This window comes from Podarcis melisellensis (genome assembly GCF_964234715.1).
Source record: "Podarcis melisellensis genome assembly, chromosome: 11".
NCBI classification, from domain to species: Eukaryota; Metazoa; Chordata; class Lepidosauria; order Squamata; family Lacertidae; genus Podarcis; species Podarcis melisellensis.
In genome coordinates, this window is record NC_138543.1 from 32,397,183 (window position 1) to 32,421,796 (window position 24,614).

Genomic DNA, 24,614 nt, shown 5'->3' on the forward strand with positions numbered 1-24,614 from the left:
GATGAGAACAGAAGCAGGAGGCCCCATTAGCTAAAGTGGTACCTCAGGTTAAGAACAGTTTCAGGTTAAGAACCGTCCTCCAGAACGAATTAAGGTACCACTGTATATTTAATGTGTTTTACAGTTAAGGAATGTCTACAAAACCAATTGTACAAGTCATACAACCAAAGGAAAAGCAAATGACACTCTGGGCACCATTTTACATGAAAAGTAGCGTTGGTTTCTAACCCCCATTAGCCCCAGCCAACATGGCAAATGACCACATATGATAGCGGCTGAAGACCTGCAATTTCTGGATAACCACATGTTCCCCATATGTTTTACGTGTGTGTGTGGGTGTGTGGGTGTGTGTGTGCATTCTTGTACAAAGTATCAAGGTGGAGTACAACAAAAGTTACAGAAGAAGAAAAATACAATTTTTAAAAAAATGGCGATAAAATATGCATAGAGAAAAAAAGATGAGGTATCCTAAGCCAGAATGCCAATCACCATCACACACATCTTAGCTAGTAGATGTGAAGTACTTGTACTATAATAATCTGCAATTGCTAACTTCAGAAATAAAAAGGATGCACAAGTTTAAGATTTAAGGTGATGATGAAGATATTAACAAACAAAAACAGTGTTATATTTTAAGCATTGATAAGCAGATCCCGAAGAGTATTTAACAAATTGAAAAAGAATAACATGGCTTTTAAATATGCAATTTTAAGTAAGATTTTTACCTCTTTACTCAGCACTTGTAGTTTGCTCAGAATTGGCTTTTGCATAACTCAGAGGCAGATTGAGACCCACCATTGGGCCTACGATACTCAGCCATGAAATAATATAGTTTGTATTCCTACAAAGCAAAAGGAAAATAGCTTTTTTTACACTCTAGCTGTCTTTAAAAGCTTGAATATCATTTTAAATGGCTACCAATTTTTTTAAAAATTGATACAACATTGCACACATCATTACTATGGAGGAGGGGGAAATCCCAAAATGCCCTAAACAGAAGTTCTGACATTCCAAGTTTTGTGTAACAATAATCTGAAACCGCCAACTTTAAGGTCGTAAAAATTCAGAAACAATAATTTTCTTTATAAACAAAGCATATCTATACATAATAAAAGCGACAACCAAAGAAATGAAACAAAGAACAACACAATGAACTGTCAATGAAACATCTCAACAGATCTAAAAAACATACTCCCAAATCAAATCTACTAAAGCTCTGAAGCTAGGTCTAGCATAAAGCCTATTTAAACAAGAACATTTTACATGATCTTCTGAAGACCTGCAAGGTTGGGTTCAGTGGGTACAGCATTGCAAAATATTAGCATATTCTAAGCAGAGTCCCTCTAAATCACTGAAGTAATTAGGGAAAGGGTATCTCAAGTTCCAAATCATGGAAGCTAGAAGATCAGACCTTGCTTGTAATCTTGTCTCCCATCACACATTTATCTTTGAAACCATGCAGTCGAACAATTCTTTTGAAGAAGAAAAAATGAAAACACAAATTCTCAGAATTCCCTGGGTCATACATGAGTAGCCAGAGGCCATAAGAAGCCCCTGGAGATTATATTTTCCACTCAAGTCTTTTAATCATAGAAATTCCAGAGGAGCCTAGTCCACATATTAATAACAAAGAAGACCAAGTAAATATTATGAACATGAAATTTGAGAAACACCTCCTAAAATGTCCAAGGACTATCAGCAACACCCCCAGGTTTATTACAGTATAAGATAAAGAACAAGTTAAAGAATCGTGCCTTATTTCTAACCTGAGTTTGTCTGGCTACAACAGTACACTTTTACTTGGTTATTTAGGGTGAATATGAGAACCTAATAAACCTCACACTGATACTACTTGCCTGCTTTGTTTATACGAACTGGATAACACCGCAGACATAAATTCATTTGTCCGGCAAGGATGAAGAACAAAGAAAGGCTGTCCAAGCAATGGGTGCTCCTGAAAAAGATCAGCCATGCTTATATTATTTATATAGCACTTTCAGTATCCAAAGTAGTTTACAATCATTATTGCATTTGTAATGTTAAGTTCTTAGGGTTCTCATTTTACAGATGAGGAATGGAAGGTTACGACATAGCAACTTGCCAAACACCAATAAATCTAAATCTAAGACTTTAGACTAGGACTTCTAAATCCAAGACCAATATTCTTTCTGATAGATTACACTCATTTATTTATGTGTCATATTCACTTCTCTACAGAAATATTAATAAATGAAACACCCAAGGCAATTAACATTCTTTTTTAAAAAAAATAAACATTTTAAACTTAACAACAAAACACAAACAAGTTAGAACACAAAGGTCCAGTAGATAAAAGCACTAAAAGTGAGAAATCCAAGCATAATCAGGCTCCAGCCAGGTTGAAAGTCTGCTGAAACAAAAACATCTTCAAACAGCACTGGAATAGCACCATAGTGATGATGGTAAGCTAGGTCTTCCAGGGCAAAGTGTTCCACAATAACAGAGAAGGCACTTTTGCACATTCTTGCCAATGGCACTTTGGATGTATCTCACCAGTTGATCTCACTGAGCAGACAGGAATGTATGGAAGGAGACAATCCTTTGACAACACAATTTAGCATATTGACACAGGAAGAGAGATACCAATTATACAAAGCTATGAATGATGTAAACATTTTTAAAGAAGCACAATAAACTTTATTAATTTATTACTAAAAATGAATTTACACAGTATCAAGCTATCTAAGACCTCTACTGGGTTCTCTGGGTATGCCGGTTCTCTGCCATTTGTTAATATTTTAGCAGTTCCCAAGTCTAGTATGTACATGCAGAAAGCAGCCTTAGGCCTCCGGGATTCAGTGTGCCAACGAATTATAACTATGTGCAATCACAGTAGTGAATCATCTGGATATTAGGCCAGATGATTAAATAGATAGTCTATATTAAGAATAGTAAGATAGTACACTTTGAGAACACCCTGAAGATATTTAAGAACACCAGCTCATGTTAGAATATCACTTTATAAAGACTATACAAGAGAAAATAAGCTATTGGAGAAAACACAAATTAAAGGGATTAAATAAGGGATTAGAATTGCTGGATAAATAAAAACATGTAATCCTTAAATAACTTATTCTCTTGAAGGTATGGAGAGGGAATTATAAAGGTACCACAAATTCCATGTTTATTTCCGTAATTTAGTCTGTTCCACGCTGGATCCACTGAACTCTTCTACAGCAGTATGAGAGTTGTCTAAGCATATTAGTCACTGTTGGATTTGAATATCCGAATTTGCATTTGGTTCACAACAAGAGTTATTTTTCAATGTATTCCTGCAGTACAACAGTATTCCCTAGGAAGACATTTTAAGGCTACCTTTATGCTCTGCAGTGACCCGCCCCCTCCATACACACACATCAAATGTAATGATTTTAAACTGGAGCCTAGCATACTTCAAACCTAAAAAAATACATGCCAAACAAATACCAAGAATGTCAAATACAACTATAGTCTAGACCAGCCTCCCAGCACTCCAACCCATGCCATATGGGTGTTTGGGACTACAACTCCCATCAGACCCAGCCAGCACAGCCACCCGGTTAAGGAAGGCTGGAAAGTAAATTATCTGGCCATCTGTAAGATTGAATACTAATGCTTTCTCTATTCACCAACTTACATGTACATTGAAACCAATGGATGTTCTTTCACATTAAAGCACAGCCTACATCTGCACTGCTACAGATCTCAATTTACCAGCTACACTTTTGTAGACCCAGGACTGATTTCCATGTCTGATTACACAATGAAACAAAATGCAGCAAGTGCCAACTTTCAAGACTGACTTGCCAGCCAGAAACTGGAATTCTGCAAACATGTAATCCTATGTTTAGACCTGAAATACTAAAATGGACTTTGTTGCTAATTTCCCCTTTCCTTTGTATCTCTGTCCTGGCCCAAACAAATCTGCTCCAGAGGATTGAGAACAATTTGGGAAGTAGTGTGGGGAAGATTGTAGGAGAAAGGGAGGATCTGTGGAAAATATTCCACCCCCCCTTTTCACTCACATAAATCTCCACTGGATCAAAGAACCTTTTGTCAACGGAAAGGCACAATCGGATACAACCCCAACAGAGCAACATTTACTAATTCCACAAAATTTAGGTAGAAGAACACTAAAAATTGTTGGGGCTCCTTTTATTTTAATTCAGAAGACAGCCCAAACTACAAATTCATACAAAGATGCCACCATATGCTATCCCTGGTAGTGAACTGACGCCATTCTGTATTATGAAGTAAATGCCAATCTGAATGAAAATATATTATTTCACTCAGCTGTTAGACTGAATCTGAAATGTATGAAAATACTTCTAGCAAAGACAGATTTCTGAAAAAGACTATGTCCTGGAATTGGCAACAAGAGTTTTATCAATGACAAAAAATTAACAAACACAAATTATAACACAGCTAGCAGGTAGCTATCCTATCTTCAAACTAGAAAGTCAGCCTGAGAAGCCATGGTGCCATCAATTCTCTCTCCTGGTGGCTTTCCAGTTCCCCCTATATAATCTATTTATACTTGCCATGTGCTTCTAGATCTTGCCTCTCTCATCTTCCCTCTCTGCTTGTCTCTTCTCTCGAGGACACTGGCTAATATGCTCCAATATCAGAGAGGCACAAATATTGTGGTCTCACTGGCTTCATTAGCATTATTGAAGGGATGCCACAAAGAGAAGCACCTTTGTCCCAGACAGCTAACAGCTTTGCAGATAATTTCTAAAAGGCCTTTGGCACAACCACCTTGTTCCCATTCCTTACAGTTAACTCAACTTGCATACAGCTTCTCTGTTTACCCCTGCATACACTTCCTGCCCCTTCCAGCTCTACTGAATTGCAGGTTATAAGCTACTGAGGCAGATACTTGCCCTCCTACACTCTGTAAAGTTGGAACTCCATCACTGATGGAGCATCCCCAATATAGGATGCTTACTGACATACAATACACACTACTTTGTTAGCAGTGTTTTGCTGAAGATACTGAATATTAATTACACACACAAACACCATGATCAGCTTAACCAATAACATGCACGTTCAGATTTTTGTTAGAATTCCTGATTTTCCATCTAGACACAAAAGCAATTTCACATGCTGAATTTTCACAAAAATATAACATTAAGACTATTCACACAACAATAAATAATGTAATCTCCTTAGTATGTATATTTAGATACTTTGTTGTTTTAACATGTTGTTAATCTAATTCTATGCTACCAACAGTCAGAACACTGATGCACTAAAACAATGAACTGACAACCTTTCCCCAAACATTTTCTTTGACCTACATCTTGAGTATCTGTACCCAGGATAGTGTCTTTATCTTGTTTCATCAGATAATGGCTCTGATATAATGAAGGTCATCCTGCTATTATACACCATTTTCTGTGTCAAGGATATTGCATTTTCCCACAGTTCAAACTAAATATATTGTTGCTGGGAAAATAAGATTTTCTCCTGAACTAGCAGGGTGACTGGAATGTGGAATGCTGTCTAGAAAAGGATGGAACAAAAATCACAGAAATCTATTGGATAGTGTGCATGGTATTAAATAACAACACTGTGTCCCTACTTATGCACACATTCCAGTTATGTCTTGCCCATGTCTTGTTGTGCTGTGAATATGAACACATCAACTCTTCAAGTTGTTTCTCTTTCCCCCCATTCACACACATACACACCTACCTATCTTAAGACTTCACCTTGTGATTTTATCAATTATTGTCAATTATTGTCAATCACTCCTGAAGGAGTAGGTTCAAAGTCTTGGGGTCAATTATTGTCCCCCAATTGTATGTTCAAAGTCTTGGGATCAATTACTGTCAATTGCTCCTGAAGGAGTAGGTTCAATCCATCTCTGTAAAGTGACATGCCCAGGTGACCTGAGTGCCTTTTATGAGCTCTGGCTGATTTTTATTTTTTAAAAAACTAGTTATGGCCATTTTTGGACTGCAACACCATGAATTGGCAACCTCCAGGTTGGATTGTTACAATGCACTCTATGTGGGGCTGCCCCTGAGGCTGGCCTGGAAGCTGCAGCTAGTGCAAAATGCAGCAGCTTGACCGCTCACTGGGGCAGAATACTGCCACCATCATAATAATAATAATATTATAATAATTTATTATTTATACCCCGCCCATCTGGCTGTGCTTCCCCAGCCACTCTGGGCGGCTTCCAAAACAAAATATTAAAATACTCTAATACATCAAACATTAAAAGCTTCCCTAAACAGGGCTGCCTTCATGTCTTCTAAAAGTTTGGTAGTTGTTATTCTCTTTGACATCTGGTGGGAGGGCGTTCCACAGGGAGGGCACCACTACCAAGAAGGCCCTCTGCCTGGTTCCCTGTAACTTGGCTTCTCGCAGTGAGGGAACCGCCAGAAGGCCCTCGGTGCTGGACCTCAGTGTCCGGGTAGAACAATGGGGTGGAGACGCTCCTTCATTACGCCACCACTAAAAGAATTGCACTGGCAACCAATTAGCTACCAGGCTAAGTATAAGGTGTTGGTACTGGTGTACAAAGGCCTATACAGTTTGAGACCCAGTCTAGATATCTAGTTATTTAATTATGTATCACATTTATAGCCCCCTTTCCCCCAAGGAGCTCAAGGTGCCATACTTAGTTCTCTTCCTTCCCATTTTATCCTCACAACAAGCTGAGAGTTGAGTTAGTGGCTCACTGCCACCCAGTGAGATTCATGGCCAAGTGGAGATTTGAGCCCTGGTTTCCCAGATCCTAGTCAGGCACTCTAATAATTACACCACACTACCTAGAAGATCACTTTACTAATTTACTCAAATGATCACTGCACTCTGCAAGAGAGCCCATACAAATGTAGGAATCAGACCTCTAGTATGGAAATACCTGCTTTTTGAAACTCTCTCCTGTTATGTTTCAAAGAGCTGGTACCTCTATTATATTTCTGGCACCTATTAAAGAACTTCTTTTTCCAACGACACTTTTAAGTGGAGATTATTTTCCCAGTCTCTGTATTAGGCTTGAAATTGCTTTTAGATACATTTTTACTGTTAAAATTGTTGAATCACTTTGGGATGTTTCACAAGAAATGATTCATAAATGAAATATATTTCAGATCCAGGTAAGTCTTCTCTTTATAGGCTGAGTGATCCCTATTGTGCACTCTGGAGCACACATCAGACACATCATACAGATAATTTACCTCATTCAGCAGCAAGCCTACTCTCCCTTTGGTACATGTAAACATGATTGCCTTTGAATCAAGACTATTCTGAAACAAAAAAAATACAGATTTTCACTTTTGACTGACTATATCAACCCCCCAAAGTTGCTACTTTAGTTTACAGTCAACACTCAAGTAGTTTGGAAGGAAGCTATATTTTTCAAACTTTTGTGCTAAGACTTTTATATGATAAGCTCAACCATGTCCTTTTGTTTGTGAGTTGTTAAAAAGTCTGATGTACATCCAAGGTTAAACCAATGAAATGGAGGCACATTAAAGCAAGTTGTGGATAGTTGCCAATGCAATGAAGGTTATCGAAAGAGTTAGCAGCTCGGGGAATTGATAATGGAAAACTCGCTCCTCATGTAGTTCCTAGAGCAGTTTCCAAAGCTACTGCTTCCCCTTTCTTTGTCCAAGCCACCAAATGGGATTGAGATATAGAAAATAGTACAGAGGCATAGAAAGAGGAATGTATAAACAAAGTAAGAATGCCAAAATACATATGTTGAAAAACTTTCTACTATACAAAGTTTCCTTAATTTTCGTGTCTGGAAATCCTCTCCACAAAGGCAAAGTAGCATTTAGTTTCCAGATGTCAGGCTTATATATCAGTGATGAAAAGAAACATGAATCACACTGAGTTTTGCAAGCACAAACCTATTTAAATGAAAAATCAACTTAGTTTAGTTATAAATTAATCTTTTGTGGGTGAAACTGCTACTGCAGTAGACATTTCCTGATTAATGTGTGTTGGAATTTTGCAGGAGGCAACCTGACATTTACAGGAGCAAAAGCGTCTTCTGGACAGGAACAAAGCATCAAAAAGTGAAAATACTTTTCTGAAACTTAAAGCATTATTTCCCTGCAAAGAATGTGACAGCATCATAGACACGAAACAAAGGGTCTACCAGAATTCCCCCCCTCCACCAACCTACCAGGCAAATTGATTTCCCACCATTTTCTGTATCATGGATTGTCAGACAGAAGATTCTGCTTGACTCTCTTTTTCAAAAGATCTTATTATGAAGGAAAGCCAGGAAATGCTTAATGACACATTGAACCTAATGATAATTAGTTTTATCTTCTGCTATAGAGCAATTCAGAGCGAAAACAGGAAGATAGCAGCTGTGATATTTTAAAAAAGCTTTTTGTTTTGCAATCTGAAAATAGGAATGCAATCCTACACTAGGAGTTTGATGTCCCCAAAAGCCATTACATTATGGGGCAAACTTCTTTTTCCAGCATGTGCAACAGCAGCATTCAATAAAGACAAATCTTTCTGGTTTCAAGTCCCTTATGCTTCTTTTATCATTGACCAAATAAAATGTCATTTCTACTAGATCTCAATGAGAAAAAAATATGAAATACTCTCTTTTCATCCCAAGAGAAAGCAAACCATGCCTAAGTTCTAGCACTGACAAAACAAAACTTTCAGCCTGTGTTATATAACTTTAAGCACACAGTGAGATAATGCCTAAAATAATATGTGAAATATTATCCATGTCAAATTTCAATTAACAACGAATGTCACTTTTGGGCATTACAGCAAGGTAATTAGTTCTGGATAGCTGGTACTGTGTGTTTTACTTCCCTTCCCCCAAACAGCAGGTATTTTGTTGTTGGTACATTTCCTGTAACAGCACCATTTATTTTCCCTGTCATAACTGGAGCTCCTCCAGTAGTAATGGCTTCTATTTTCTCTAGTGCTACATTAAACTGCCTTGGAGCATCCATCATAGCCTTTATGGGCTCTCCATTTCTCCTATAGTGGAAAGGGATTGTTGTCCAAAACATCCTCTGTCACATCCAGTTTGCATGATATAGCTTTGATGAAAATCATTCATAGAGGGATGTCAAGACTTTTATCAAGGGCAGCAGAAAGCATTTGTAACTGAACATTTTTTTCAATACCACCTGAGACTTCAGCCATTCTTCAGACTAAGAGGAGGAAATAATAATAAACTTTACTTCCTGAAAACTCTGAGAAAAGGATGATTGACATACAATTAAAATACACAGGTTTGTGTCCAGTGCTCTGCCATCCAGATAGACATTGGACTAGTGAAGGTTTAAATGAACTAATTCATGGACTACAGCAGCCATACCCAATCTGGTGCCCTTCAGATGTTTTGGTCCTTATCATTGGTCCTGTTGACTAGGACTGCTAAGAATTTAGGTCCAACATCTGGAGGGCCCAGGTGGGGAAAGGCTGGGCTCTAAAGACTATATGCACCTGACCACCAAAATATCCCTCTGCAGATATTCCCTCAAACCCGCACCAACACATCATTCTAGAATCCATATATACAATTTGATACATGTTTGCTTAAGGTACACCACTCAGCTGGGGTCTAAAAAAGCAATGGAATTTTGATTTAGCGTAGGGATTTCCAATACCAATACTTATGCTCCAAGTAATGCTCCAAGATAGTGATGAGAAAAAAGTCAGTAGAACAATGCTGAGTTCACAGTGATTGCTAAAGTAGATGGGTAAACAGCAGAACCCCAACAAGAGTCATATTTGCCTATACATTGCTTAAATAATAAAGATTTCTAAACAATCCCTTTTTTAAAAAAAAGGGAAGTGGACAGCCTTAATAAGGCCTCTCTCTGTTCAGATCATAACAGGAAAGGAAATGTTCAATTCCCATTAGTCAGGCCGCCCTGCTGTTACTAGGGGAGAATGCTTCATTTTTTAACCATAGCCTAGCCTCAGAATACAGCACTCAATCATTTAGAAGCTTGTTTTCGAAAAGAAACTGGAACTCTCACTATTTCAGCCATTACAAAAAAATAAAATTAAATAAATACCAAGTCCAAATCCTCCTGCAATGGGAAATGAAGTGCAAATTGGGAAACTTTATTTTATTTTCTCCATAAACTTATTTTTTAATTACAAATTAGCTTGGTAGCACAATTTTCTCTTCTTTGAATCAAGAGCTTCTGGCAACAGTCCTCTGTTGACTCACTACCTTGCCCTTGTATATGTTCACTGAATCAAATACTGAGGTTTGAAAGAAAGAAACTGTTTTAAGTTTTCAAGAAACAAGGCAGCCACAGTCTCAGCCAGAGGCGATAACATATTCCTTCCATATGGAACAATGTTGTGCACGTTGAACAATATTTATAATACTTATTTTGGAGAAAAGCTAAGTGCAGTATAAAGACACAGAATAGAGTGCTTCAATTTAAGGCCACTATATATGGAGCACACATTCCTAAGGAAATTGTTTTGAGAATCCTGCTTTTCAGATAAGACATGTTGAAAATATGAAGCTGCCCTATACTGATTTAGACTACAACTAGCCCAGGATTACCTATTCTGACTGGCAACTCTCCAGGGTCTCAGGTTGATGACTTTTGAAGCTCTCCTCCTGAGCTTATTGTAACTGGAGTTACAAACTTAAGACCTTGTACATGCAAAACATGTGTTCTGCACTGAGATACGGTCTCTCCTCAGTATTTAACATTATCCTCTATCAAGAAGGAGCTAATGTGGTACCATGTTGGCTATTTCTGTTCTACACTTTATTAGATTTAATAAAATAGAGACGCATTTCCCTGCTGTGATTGTTGCACCTAGAAAAGTGAGACTAGCAAGACATCACTTGAAATGCTACTGGATAATCAAGTGAAGGCAAATATATCAGAAGCTGCCATAGAAACAGTGAGGCCTCTCTCTCCTCTCTCTCTCTCTGTGCCCCCCCCCCCGACTTGTAATTCAAATTTATACAATGACAAATTGCCAACTACTCTGTGATGGAGCTTTTGTTCAGCAATAGAAGTCATTTGTTGTTATCTACATGTGCACAGAACTTTAAGGTACCATCATTCCATGTTAGTCTGTTTCAGCAAAAACAATGAGTCTTGTGGCACCTTAAAGACTAACAGATTTATTATGCGATAACCTTTCAAGGACTAGGGAAATGCAACCTGGTTATTTTTCAGTACTTATTGTAACAAAATGATCTCATCAGGGTCTTCCTGTGAGGTGCTTATGAAACAGTGGCCATCCTTCTTTTCCCATCTTTATTCCCCAGGTTCAAGCAAAAGTGATACTGGATCCAAATCCCATTCTGTATCCAACAGTGCTTAGTGCATTGATCTCATATTGCTGATGCACCATATTTGTAAAATGAATATTTATCTGTATCAAAATAAATGAGACTGTAAAGAACATAGTCAACTTGCACGGGGAAAGAAGAAAACACTGAGCTATACTCAGTTGCTTGGGGTACCATATAGCAAGCTGACTATGACCCTCCTTCCCTTCGCTAGTACACGACACTTGGTAAGAAAAAGATTACAACATACAATCTATCTCAGTTTTTTTGCACCTCCAGGAGATAAATGTCAGTGGCTACTTTGTTGAAGTGATCAGTGCATTTCAGATATTAACACAAAAACTCTGAAAAACTACCTGCTCTAGCATGTACAGAATAATAACTTTCCTCTGTAAATTGCAATGGCAAACTGGTGCTGCTCCCATAAGTTGCTGCACTGCTATTAGTCCTAGCCAATTTCACCAATATTCAAGGATGATGGGAGTTACTGTTCTCTGGTATCTGAAGACTACAGCCCTGTTGATAAGCCTTGACTGTTACTGGGATTGCCCTTTTCTTTGCCCTCCTGTTTAGTTTTCTGTTCCACTCCTAAGAACAAGGATCTCTCTTCTTAATGGAGAAGCATAATTTGACAAGTACAACGAAGATGCTGCATAAATTCAACAACAGCAACAAAACCCACTATGAAGCACAGTCTATTCAGTTACAGTTTAAGTTTATAACTGATTAAACACTTTTTTTAAAAAAAAGTTTATACTGGAAAATTGGCAGACTAGTTCTTGTTCTTAGAACTGGCACATCACTCATTCTTTCATGAAAATAAACAGATGACATATTTTTCAATACTTGCCAAAATAAAATTAATTTAGCCATCAACTTTTTAGTATCTTACATGCCATTTTATTAAATGACTCCTTAAAATATGTTCTGAAGTTGTGGGGGTTTTTTTTAAGGTATAAGAAGACAATCCAACAAGCTATGTACGGATGGAACAAATGATATTGGAGCAGAATTTGGTATAAACACAACCTGATAAGAGAAAATGTAAGAGTTTGAAAATCTTTCAAAACATGTTTTAGGATGCCTGCAAAATTTAAAAATCCTGTTAAATCAAGAAAATTTGACAAGTTAACAAATATCTTAGGCTGCTACCAGACAGATGATTCCTAGTACTACTAATCACTGCTCTCCTGTTGTAAACTACCAGAATTGCAGAATACTTTCCACACTATCAAGGGGTATGTATTGTGCCCTTATCTGTGTATACATCCTGCTATGTTTCATCATCTAGGCCTGAAGGTGTGACACAGATGCTTTGAGTGAAGAAAGCCCAATTCACCTGGGCAATCCTTATTTTTAAAAAAATCTAATAAATCTGAGCTCCCTTAAAAAAAGCTTTTTAATTAGTGGTAAGCGTTTGCTTCTTTTAAAAAGAGCTGTCCAAGAAATGTGAAAAAAATAAAGTTTTTCACTATAGTTTTACAACTCTTTCATTTAAGTGCTAATATTTTAATATAAAAAGGGAAAGGTCTTTAGGAGTAATCTAAAATTCTAAAAAGCAATAAATGTGCTAAAATTGCGGCAATTGAAAAGGTAATAGCGAAGGTGTATTGAGCAGCAAAATATTCACCAGCATGGTATGTCACTGCACATATCAAAACCCTACCCATTTAAAAAGAAGAGTTGCATTAAGATTGTCTGCACCTGAGGATTGTGTTCCTCTTCCATTCATCTTTAAAAAAAAAAAAAGGTGGAAGGCAGATACCCAGGAAAGGGCTGTTACTCAGACTCTTATTCCAAGTCTCCACACAAATTCAAACACTCAACGCGCACCACAGAAAATTCTGTGGTCATATAAAGTGGGGGGAACAAGTAGTAGAATGGAACTTCCATCAAAAGAGCAGAATGGTGTGACTTTAGACTTCTGGGTGCCAATGACCATCTCTAGATCTGAATACTTCCAAACTATGTCGGCAGGACTGCCTTATGATTGAAACAAGAACTTTGAGGGCAAAACATGTCCAGCAATAATGGCACTTATGATCTTCTCTATTGATACTACAAAAGCTTTTCCAGAAGTTCTAGCCAGTGTTCTGTAGCAACTGTTTATATAGCTCAAAGAAATTTCACCGGGGGGGGGGGGGGAATAGCAGCCTTCTGTTAAACTATACTGAATGCAACCTCTTCTGTTTTAACAGAATTCTCGAATATGTCTAAGAATAGCTACCCACACATGAGTCAAGTATTAAGATATAAAACTTCCCTACAACAATGTCACTTTGCTGTGCCTCAGCACCACTGCATCAAAGCCCTCCAGAAACAGTTAAGAATCTCTTTCCTTTAAGGAAAAAAATCACACCATTAACATACTTGGTCATTTTAGAAATAATGTTTATTGCTTTTTGTGTTAACACTGCCATAAATTAAGTGATGCAATGGACAGAATTACTGCTGTACTATAAAGAATATGTCTTTTGGGTTCTTAACCACACAATGAAAAGAATAACAGCTGGATTAATGTAAAAATAGTGCAACTTGATGCTGATATTGCAGAGGTGTGGACAAGATGGTACCTGTTCACATGAAATACATGACACAGCACTGAAATATCTTCAGAGTTCGTAGCGAGGGAACTAAGCCTACAATGATATGCTTCTGAGGAAGAGAACTTTTGCAACCCTGATGGCAGAAATCCTGGAGATGCCAGGAATTTTAAGCTCCTGGCACACATGAAATCACATTGCCCTTTTCCCAATGTGAATTATCACTAAAACCTTTCTGAACTAGGCCAATTTATTTACTTATGTATAAACACTTTCATCAGGGATATACATGAACAGGGCCACTAATCTAGTGTCACACATTTTACTAAATAAATTACACAAAGGGCTAGAGCAGTGGTTCTCAACCTGTGGGTCCCCAGATGTTGTTGGACTACAACTCCCATCATCCCTGAGCTCTGGCCTTGCTAGCTAGGGGTGATGGGAGTTGTAGTTCAACAACATCTGGGGACCCAAGGTTGAGAAAAGCTGGGCTAGAGTCAGCAAGTCTGGTAAGCATATGAATTAGGAATTGATTGATCAATTAATTAATTAATTAATTAATTAATGATCCATATCAGTTTCACACATGTTCATTCATACATCCATTTTGTCCTGTTTCTCTATCTGTGGTTTTTTAAAATAATTGCATGAAAATTGACATTTTGAACCTATTTATCAACCTATTTATTTTGTACACATTTTGGTACTTTTTTGAGGTAAGTAGTGTGACGCAGAGAAGTACAAAAAGTACAAGTAAAACAGTACATATTAGATGTGATGTGAATCAAGCTAGTTCACTAAAAAAATGTTGGCCAAATGAAATCCTCAAGCACCTCTAATGTAAACAAGCCTTTTCTGTGTAATAATGCTGTTGCCCTCTTGGCTACAAAATAAATGTCAAAAGCAAACCATACTAGAATACTGTGTCCAGTTCTATCACAATTTAAGAAGGATACTGACAAGCTGGAATGTGTGCAAAGGAGAGGGACCAAGATGATAAACAGTCTGGAAGCCACGCCTTATGAGGAACGGTTGAGGGAACTGGGTATATTTAGCCTGGAAAAGTGGGGACTGAGAGGAGACAGAATCAAAGAATCATAGAGTTGACAGGGACCCTCAGGTTCAGCCCCCTGCAATGCAGGAATCCTGTCCACAGCCATCCCTGGGTGGGCTCAAAACACCAACCTTCTGGTTAACAGCCAGACGCAGCCAACTTCAAATATCTAAAGTGCTGTCACATGGATGATGGAACAAATTTACTTTCTCGTGCTGTGGAGGATAGGACCTGTACCAATGGCTTCAAGTTACAAGAAAGGAGATTCTGACTAAAAACTTTCTAACAGCAAGACCTGACACTGGAACGGACTCCCTCAGGAGGTGGTGAACTCTCCTTCATTGGATGCTTTTAAGTAGACGTTGGATCCATCTGCCATGGATGCTTTAGTTGAGATTTCTGCATTGCAGGGGATTGAACTAGATGACCCTTGGGATCCCTTTCCAACTCTACAATTCTATGATTCTATGACCTAACTTTTTCTCTCGGTATGTGTATGGAAATACTACACATATTCTGCAAATTCCTCTTAACATTAAGCTATGGTCTTTTCTGTTAAATGGTTCCACTGACAGCCCCGGTTTAAGGGGCACATGGCTCAGTCTTGCAGTCTGGGTTCATCACTGATCATTCCTGATCTAGTTGATTCCTCCTGTTCCATTTAAGGATTGCAGCTACTGCACAGGAAAAGAGTTACAATCAAAGAATTAGAGAACAGAAAAAGGGTTCTATAAATCCCTTTAACACAGCTTACCAGTAGAACCATCCAACAGAAGTCTAAACACTATCATATATAAACTGCATTTCTATTTTTTCTTTTCCATTGCTACTTCAATTATTATGCTATTTGCAATGCATAATGCAAAACACTTTCAGCCAAAGTATTTGGATGTATGCCACTGAAACCTACACATTATGGACTAAATCACATTTGAGTCCATGTACTTCAGCTTAACTAGATCAGGCAATATAAAAAGTGATTCTGCTTGGAATTATATATGCTCAACAGATCTGTTAAATCATTTAGAAAAATCACTTGTTAGGCATAATCCTTTTGTACAATCAATTTTAAGGATCATAAGGTGCATTAAAAGCTAATTCTAACAATTATTATACATATTGTTCATACAAGTAGAGGCTATCATAAACTTAGGGGTATTGGTGATTCTAGTTACTTTCAAATGAGAATGAACTATGGTGAATCTTAATGGTTGATTTAAAACAAGCCAGCATCATAAACCATGCATGTATGGTTGACATACATACAAGAAAATTGGGAGTTTCTGGGGTGAAATAATTATACATACTCATCTGGTATACTTGCCTAAGCTAGTGAAGTATACACCACACAAAAGGACTCAAAGTGATAGAAATGGATCCCTCAAATGCAAACCCATTCCTTAAGGGAAATATAACCGTATCTAACATTAGAACATTAGAACACACCACTTCCTTAGACAGATGGACTACCTATACTTCCATCTAGAACAAACATTTGATGCCACCACCAAATTCTCACTAAAATGCTACCTTATAGGTTGCTTATACCTGTGACCACCTGAGAGCACCCTGGTATGAATTAGAAGAATATATACAGGTCTGCAGAAATTCATGTTCTTAGAGGCTCAAAAGAAGGCTACCAAGATCACATAATCACAGTCCTTAAACTTGGGCTATAATCCTAAACACCCTTACTTTTCAGAATGTACCCATGAAGTTAGGGATGTATATTTCCAAGTATTAGCCTGGACTATCATCCAGGTTGTGTATGTATTTCTTTTCTTTTTATTTCAGTTTTTAAAACAACACTTAAAACAAACAATATAGAATAAAAATGAAAAGTGAAAATGGGGGGGGAGAGGGGAAAAAGGAAGGTATGGTATATTATAAACCTATGATAATTAACTATTACACAATACAATTCCATTTGTACCTATCTTATATAACCAGGTTGTGTGTCTGATTCACATACTATATTATTTCTATGCAACTGAGGGCACATATAAGGATGATCACACTGAAGGAATTCAATAGTCTTGTCAAAGATGTGAAATGGTTCTATGATTCTATATTTTTTTTCTTGGCAACTTGATGATTTAAAGGCTCAAGCTGTTCATTCTCATTAGCTTACTCAACCACTAGCTTTGTGTATTCAATTATATATCCCATTATTGATTAAGCCTTAGTGAGTATGAGCTCATTTGCTCAGAATTCTATTTACTCAAGGAAAAGTTTATTACAACTATTCTTAGGTGTAGAAGCCAGGGCACAGGGGCATTTATTCTGTATCTATTTATGTGAAAGTGAATGAAAAAGAAATCAAATAGGTTTTCTAGTTGCCAAATGAAAGCAGACATATTTTGTATTTTTATTGCATTATTATTTGTTACATTATTGTAAATTTTAACCACAGAAATCTCTTTTACAAAGGCTGGATTATCTAGAATTAGTTTTAATTTACATCTAAGTTTTTTATTATCTGAATAGTTTCTGAATCTGTGTAGAGCAAATTGGCAATTTCAGCTCATAAATATAGATACCTCATGGTGCCTCTCTCTCCTCAAAACTGCGCTGATCCATTTTGACAACACATTACAATGCTAAACATGTGTCAAATTGGTTACTGCCTATATCACAGGTGAATACTTGACATAATTAAGAGATGTCTTCCTCAAATCAACTGTTTTTATTTTATTCAACATGTCTTCAGTTCTGCAACTTCCATATCCCCACCCTCAAGGTAATATTCATTTTGAGGTTACCCATCTTATAAATTCCCTATGAACTCTGTCTCTTCTCCCCATGCTTCTTAATAGTGGCAATTCAATTGCGCCACCACACCAGCTAGCGCAAGCTGGAATAACCTCAACCAAGCTTATCTGTGCACTATCAGGCATCAAGCAAAGAAAGCAATGGGAGAATACCAAACCATTGTAGCACTTCCAGAAACTTCCCCAATGCCTATGGCAGCACCATCAATTTCCACCAATCAGAGAGAAGTATTTTCTCCACACTGAGAAAATACAACCACCCCCTACACAAAGTTCAAAGGGAAGTTTTCCAAGTCAAAGAATAGGCAAGAGTTAAAAGCACCAGATTTTAGCATACAAGCACTTTTGACAGGATGTGATTAAACTCAGCAAGGAGAATTTCTCCTCCACTACTTGTGGTAAAGCCTGCTGTAGTCTCCCTTCCAAGACAGGCTTTTCAGAGGCAAATGAGAGGAAGGGGGGTGAGAAGGAGGCTCATTAAAGATTATATCTTTTACCCTACGCTTGAATCAATGTCTCTCCAATCTTTCCAACAATCTTTCCATTTCTTTAAATATGTCTATGGTTACTTCCAGATGACTTGCTAACTGAACATTTATCCTGATTTGTTTGCACAAATGTGTAGGGATGTTCTTTGATGTCAACTGTCTGTTGAACTGATTTTTGTTTCTGGGGAGGTTATATGACATTGTGTTGACATTGTGTTGAGTAGTTATCCACACTTTACAGTGTATTGCCCCATCATTTTCCTTACTGAAGAAAAAAAGTTCCAAGTTTGGGCGGGGGGAATTAGTTGCGCAAGAGTGCAAAATTCACCAACTGCACAACTTGAATGTGCTGCTATATAACTGAATCCCATTCACAAAACAGTGACAGTCTGAAAATGCCCTAGTTTCCAAGTTTTGCAAAATACATATATGGAGTCTCCTTTTTTGGAGGTCTTTAAGCAGAGGTTTGACAACCATATGTCAGGAGTGCTCTGATGGTGTTTCCTGCTTGGGAGGCGGTTGGACTCAATGGCCCTTGTGGTCTCTTCCAACTCTATGATTCTATGATCTTAGAATAATTGCATCTTAATTTTACAGAACTTCATCAAAGGAAAATTCTGCATTTATGATAACGGTTACCATCTAATACAGAGGTTTTCAACCTTTCTGAGTCCACGGCTCCCTTGACCAACTACATTCTTTCTGCAGTGCCCCTGTGGGGCTCAGGAGCCCAGTTATGTCACCCCTTGCCTGCAGAGCTGGCAGCTCTCACCCTTTTTTGAACACCTTCCCTTGTGGAGTGTTCCCTCAGCCTCCTCTCCTCTCCCGTCCTTGGGAGTCCTCTGGGCAGCCACTGCTGCCACCCTTGGTCTCTGAGCTGCCCCCCCCCACACACACACTCCAAAGAGAGGTGCCTCCTCACACAGTCGAACAGGGGCCTAGGAAGAGGATGCCCCCAGTCTTAGTGGCCCAATAGAGACTGGCCAAAGGTGAACATGAGGCCACCATCTTACTCACCTTGGGAGGCAGCAGTGGGCACCACTGTGGAAAGGCTTCCCTTTCGGACACTCAGATACCAGACAGACATTTCACACAGCTAGCACAAAAAAGGCCAGTGGCCAGTGCCTAGCCTCCCATTTGTCCATCCATTCCCAAGAGCAAGCGCTGGACTAGCTGGCTGGACTCCCTTGCTTGCTTACTCCAAGGCTCCTCAGTTCCTGACAACCAGCACTCCCTGGCCAGCCCCAGAGGCACCATTCGCCTGTGGAGCTTGTAGCCAGGGCTGAGGTAACAACCAGCTGTGCAAAGCTTTGAGAGGCAGAGACATGAGAGGACATCAGAGGGAGGGAGGGAAAGAAGGAGGGACAGTGTTGCCTGCGGCACTTATGACCATCATTCAAGGCACCCTAGGGTGCCGCAGCACACTGGTTGAAAACCACTGTTCTAATAGAACCAAGTAAGGCTGAATTAATACATGCTTATCATACCAAAGCAATGGCCTCAGCCAGAATTTGTTTCCCCTTCTTTTTCAGTTAGCTGAAAAGTTCTATTTACAGCAACACAGTTGTAGGTGCTTGTCAACTACAACAGAAATTAATCTGAATTTCTATTATATAGAAGGGCAGGTCCAGAGTGAGCCTGTGACACACATTTCTTGTCCCTTTAAATATAGCATTAGAAATTCTTCTCCTGAACGACTATTTTTATTCAAAATGGAACTGGGAATTGTTCCACTTACATTGGCTCATAGAAAGAGGTGAATTATCTATTTCAGAACTTCACCTCCATCTGGTCTGTAGAAAGATTTTCAGTAGTAACAAAAAAATAGGAATCATCTATAGCTAGTTGTGCTTAAAACCCATGTAATAAAAGACTGTATAATTATTTCATATTTTATTGCTATTAATATCTCTCACATTTAGCATATGGGCTTTTTAGGGTAGATCCCTTTTTCTGGACTAATAAAGGTGTAGTTTGGGATACTGGTATCCATTATTCAACTAAATTAATTCCATGCTGTAATGAAGTAATAGGTGGAAGAAGCCTCTAACCTGTTGTGTAATGGTATCCCAGGGGCCCTGCCAGAGATGCTCTCTGTAGCATTCATGTACACCTTTCCATATTTCATCCAGAGTTAAAGGTCTTCCATCTGGAAAAAAATAATAATTGTAATATATGTATCTCCACATACACACACGAAATGCAGATAATTCAAAAGCAGAAACAGAAAACACAGAGAAAATTCTATTTCCTTTAAAAGATGCCACAACAACATCTGGTATGTTTGTGTATGTGGCTGGATATGTGTGTGTGTGTGTGTGTGTGTGTGAGAGAGAGAGAGAGAGAGAGAGAGAGAGAGAGAGAGAGAGAGAGAGATGGAACATGGCCCAACCCTGCTGAGTGTTTTGTAGCTGTCATGTCCACGTAGCAGAATAACTGCCCTCTTCAGAGTCCTCACCATGCAGTATTGATTGGTGCTTACGCTTGTATCCTGGATAGCTGCTGAGGTTTTATAACAGAATGAACTTACTGTATTGAAAATAAACATATGATCTTTGCCCAAGTATTTGTTTTTGACAAATGAGAGACTATTTTGATGCTTTTTCAATAAGTATCATTATCTTGGCATTTATCAGGTGTCAGGAGGCCATTATCCTGTGATAAATAGTTTTATTCCACTGACATTTTCATGTCCGTGAAATAAACAAGATTTATTCGTCCAATTAACATTTGAATGTCATGTTTAGATACAATCCAAAATCCTGTTGCCATCAGATTCAGTTTTATCTTATTTTTGTTGAGCACACTCAAAATGGAAGACAAACTTCTCTGTTGACATCTTACCAGTGGTAACTTCAGTGTAGGAAAATAAAATGGTGAGCAAGCAAAGTCAACAATATCTATGTAGGGAAATAGGATTTTATTGCATTATATGATAAAATGATACACAAGCCACAACTACTAATGAGGCAGCTGGAGCATGCCTTAAGTTACCACACATAGAGGAAATGCAATTGAAAAGGTTCCTGGTGATCTCCTTTGTGTGGTTTTTAGTACTGGAGAGCACACAAAGAGCAAGCAGATTCCTGCTGTGGAATTCCCCTCCTCCATATGTCTGCTGCTTCTGGATGTTATGTAAGGATTTTTTGCTTAGATAAGTATGACAATCTCTTATTACTATATTAATTTGTCAACACATAATTTAAATTTCATATTTGAATTGCTATTCTTTCAAATGTTCACTGTTTAATCACTGTAAAGAGAGTAATAGAAAAACCTTATAGATATAACCACACATAAATGCATAAAATAATCTATGCTGTAATATACATACCTGACCATGTCTTAAATTCAATTTGTTGGTCCTCAGAAACCACAAATTGCACTTTATGTTGTTTCCTCTAATCCCATAATAATATCTAGATCAGAAGGTCTTACTCTACTAGGCTGAGACCCACAACTGGATTGCTGTGTTGGACCTAAAATGGGTCACACCAGCAACACTACCATGATACAAATAAATGGTAAAAAGAAAAAAATCATTTTATCTATAAATATAAAAGGGAAAATTTCAGGCTTCTGAATTCTCACTAAGAATTAAGCTTCATTTAGGTTTTTAATTTATAAAGAATAGTGTGAATTTGGGGTGAGTTTTGCCTCTTTCAGAGATCAAAGCTTTATCACTTAGCATTTCAGAGAGATGTGATTGCACTTACTGAAGTTGTTATAAAATAATATTCTCACTGACTATTACTCTTCCTCAGTTGTCATACAGAGGCAAATGTTCCAGCAACAATAGTTTTGAAGATTATGAATCCTCAGGTGCTATGTTTTCTATGTTGGAAATTTAGACGTGATGTTTACATACACTTCTATTTTGGTGCATATACATGAGCTGAAGAGTCACAAAAATGGACAGGTGCAGGGAAGTCTGCACAGAAAGCTCATCTTATGCCAAATGAACTTAGGATGAAATGCTATGCATGTCGCCCTGCTAAACATGCTTCCTTGTTAAAACTAGGATTGCCTCTTGATACACTACCAGTATCACATTTCTAATTTATCTGTTGTCAGCAGCTAAGCTGATACACTTCACCAGAAATTGCTCATAGGACACTGCTGCCAGAAAATCACAACCATACAGATGATGCAACATGAATCATGCAACCAGAAGCAGCATTATGTATGGAAGTGGTAAAAATACAACCAAGAGAAAAATAACATATTGCTTTCTCTCTAGTGCAGACACATTCCAAAACGTTTAAAATTTTAAATATTATGTTTTCTGTTGGTTTTATTTATTTTTTAACATTAATGATTGAAGTACAGTGGTACCTCAGATTACATACGCTTCAGGTTACATACGCTTCAGGTTACAGACTCCGCTAACCCAGAAATAGTGCTTCAGGTTAAGAACTTTGCTTCAGGATGAGAACAGAAATCATGCTCCCGCGGCGCAGCGGCAATAGCAGAGGCCCCATTAGTTAAAGTGGTGCTTCAGGTTAAGAACAGTTTCGGGTTAAGTACGGACCTCCGGAATGAATTAAGTACTTAACCTGAGGTACCACTGTATATGTTTTGGAAATGCTCCAAAATGTGTGTGTTTGTGTGTGTGTTAGTTTTAATATACACTATACACTAACAACACAATCCTAAATCTGGCTTTTGAAATGTCACACACCACAATTTTATACTAATGACTCAAGTCTGACACACCAGCATACATAGGATTGGGGTGCAAGTAAATAATATTTCCTGATGCAGGTGGAACAGAAAGAGAAATCTGGGTGTCATCTGCATATTGGCGATAGCTCATTCCCAATTTCCCGATGACAGCTCCCAGAAGCTTCAAACAGATACTAAATGGGGGGGGGGGGCAACATGGAACTCTGTGGGACAGCAGAGGACTTCAGTGGCACTGAACAAGAGCCCTTCATAACTACTTTCTGGGAATGGCCTCAAAGGTGCTAGTGGAACTATCATAACTTGGTACCTCTAACCACCACTTCTCAGAGCCGTTCCAGAAGGATGCTGTGGTCAACAGTACTGAAGTCACCAACAGGTTAAAGAGAACAAACAGGGTCACACTCCTCCATCTCTCTCCTAGCAAATATAATCCATCAGGGCAACCAAGACAATTTCAGTATCGTGACTGGGTCAGAGTTTGAACTGAAATGGGTCTAGTTAATCAGTTTCCTCCAAGCATGCCTGAAGCTGGATAACCATCTCCCTCTTAACTAAATTGCCCCCAAATGGGATATTTGTCACTCAGTTATATTTTTGAATATTTTTGGATCCAGGGAGGTCCTTTTAAGTAGTGCAATAATCAAAACTGATTTACAGATAGAACAGTCAGTGTTTTGGGTGCCTCTGTAGGACTTGCTCTAATCGTGGTGTCCAGTTCTGTCCAAATCTATCCCTAAAGTGCAAAATTGTAACAAATAATGGTTGACTCTGATCCCAGTCAGGCAGTGTCTTCAAGGAAACAATCTGCACAACTCACTCTGCTGATATGTGATGTGACGTATGTGTGTGTGTGTGGCATGTGTGTGTATTTGTGTCCCACCTAATAGTGCTCAAGGCGGAATTTTTGCCCATGGTAAAGCAGCTCCAACACCACTGCTGCTAAAGGACACCTAAGATCGGCTGGAAAGATCTGTTAAGAGATATGCTACACTATTTAGGTCAGAAGGGGGCTGCTAAAAAGATATAAGGAGGCCCTAGTTTATTGTAGAAATCCTCCAAAAGTCATTATTTTCTATTGTGAAAAACTCCCAAGAAGAGTGCTAAAATGTATAATTATACTTGCAGGAACAATTAAAACTCTGTACTGCAAGGGGAGCTGTTGGCACACAATACAAAGATTGTGCATTAGATCATCCATCAGCTTCTGTAATATCCACTTCCAGCTATAAGGAGTCATGTTTCAACACCTCCGATTCCCTGATGCTGACAAGCTAAACAACTTGTTTTGTCTCTGGGAGCTCTTCTCTGGTGATTAACTGCTTATAGTGAATACTAATTATGTGAAAATACAGTACTGTAAAAAAAAAAAAGGTGGGGGGAGAACTGCCCTACTTCCTTTACCTGCAGCATCACCATTCCCAAACTCCCCACTTGCTTCTAAGAGGTATATGCTATTGTTCCATCTAATACAAATATGATGACATTTTATCACACTACAAATAAATTAATGTGCCTACTGCATATTTTGAAAACACTAAGTGACTTGGGCAGCAAGATTTTCTTTATCCTGCCATTTGCAGACAAGTTAAACAACAGTGTATTGCTACTTCGTTAAATGTTTGCAATAACCACAAGCACGTATATAATTGCAGTGTGGTATGTGTGAATTAGGGAACTATTACTAGGAATGGAGCCTGATATATGTCCCCAATTCCCTACATCCTAACTTGAAAATATACCCTGATTTGTCATTTGCGTGAAAATGAACCTCAG

The 24,614-nt window shown here is 38.2% G+C and overlaps 1 protein-coding gene across 1 annotated transcript in view; it reads right to left on the reverse strand.

Annotated features, from left to right (window-relative positions):
• Nucleotides 1-24,614, reverse strand: part of ATG10 (autophagy related 10) — a 105,540-nt gene that overhangs the window by 3,530 nt on the left and 77,396 nt on the right. Inside the window, exons 5-8 of the mRNA XM_081930247.1 lie at nucleotides 20,207-20,304; nucleotides 7,215-7,283; nucleotides 1,857-1,954; nucleotides 726-841 (exon numbers count right to left, since the gene is read on the reverse strand). Of these exons, the coding sequence (XP_081786373.1) occupies nucleotides 730-841; nucleotides 1,857-1,954; nucleotides 7,215-7,283; nucleotides 20,207-20,304 (377 nt within the window). The 3' untranslated portion in view covers nucleotides 726-729. The remainder of the gene's footprint in view (nucleotides 1-725; nucleotides 842-1,856; nucleotides 1,955-7,214; nucleotides 7,284-20,206; nucleotides 20,305-24,614) is intronic.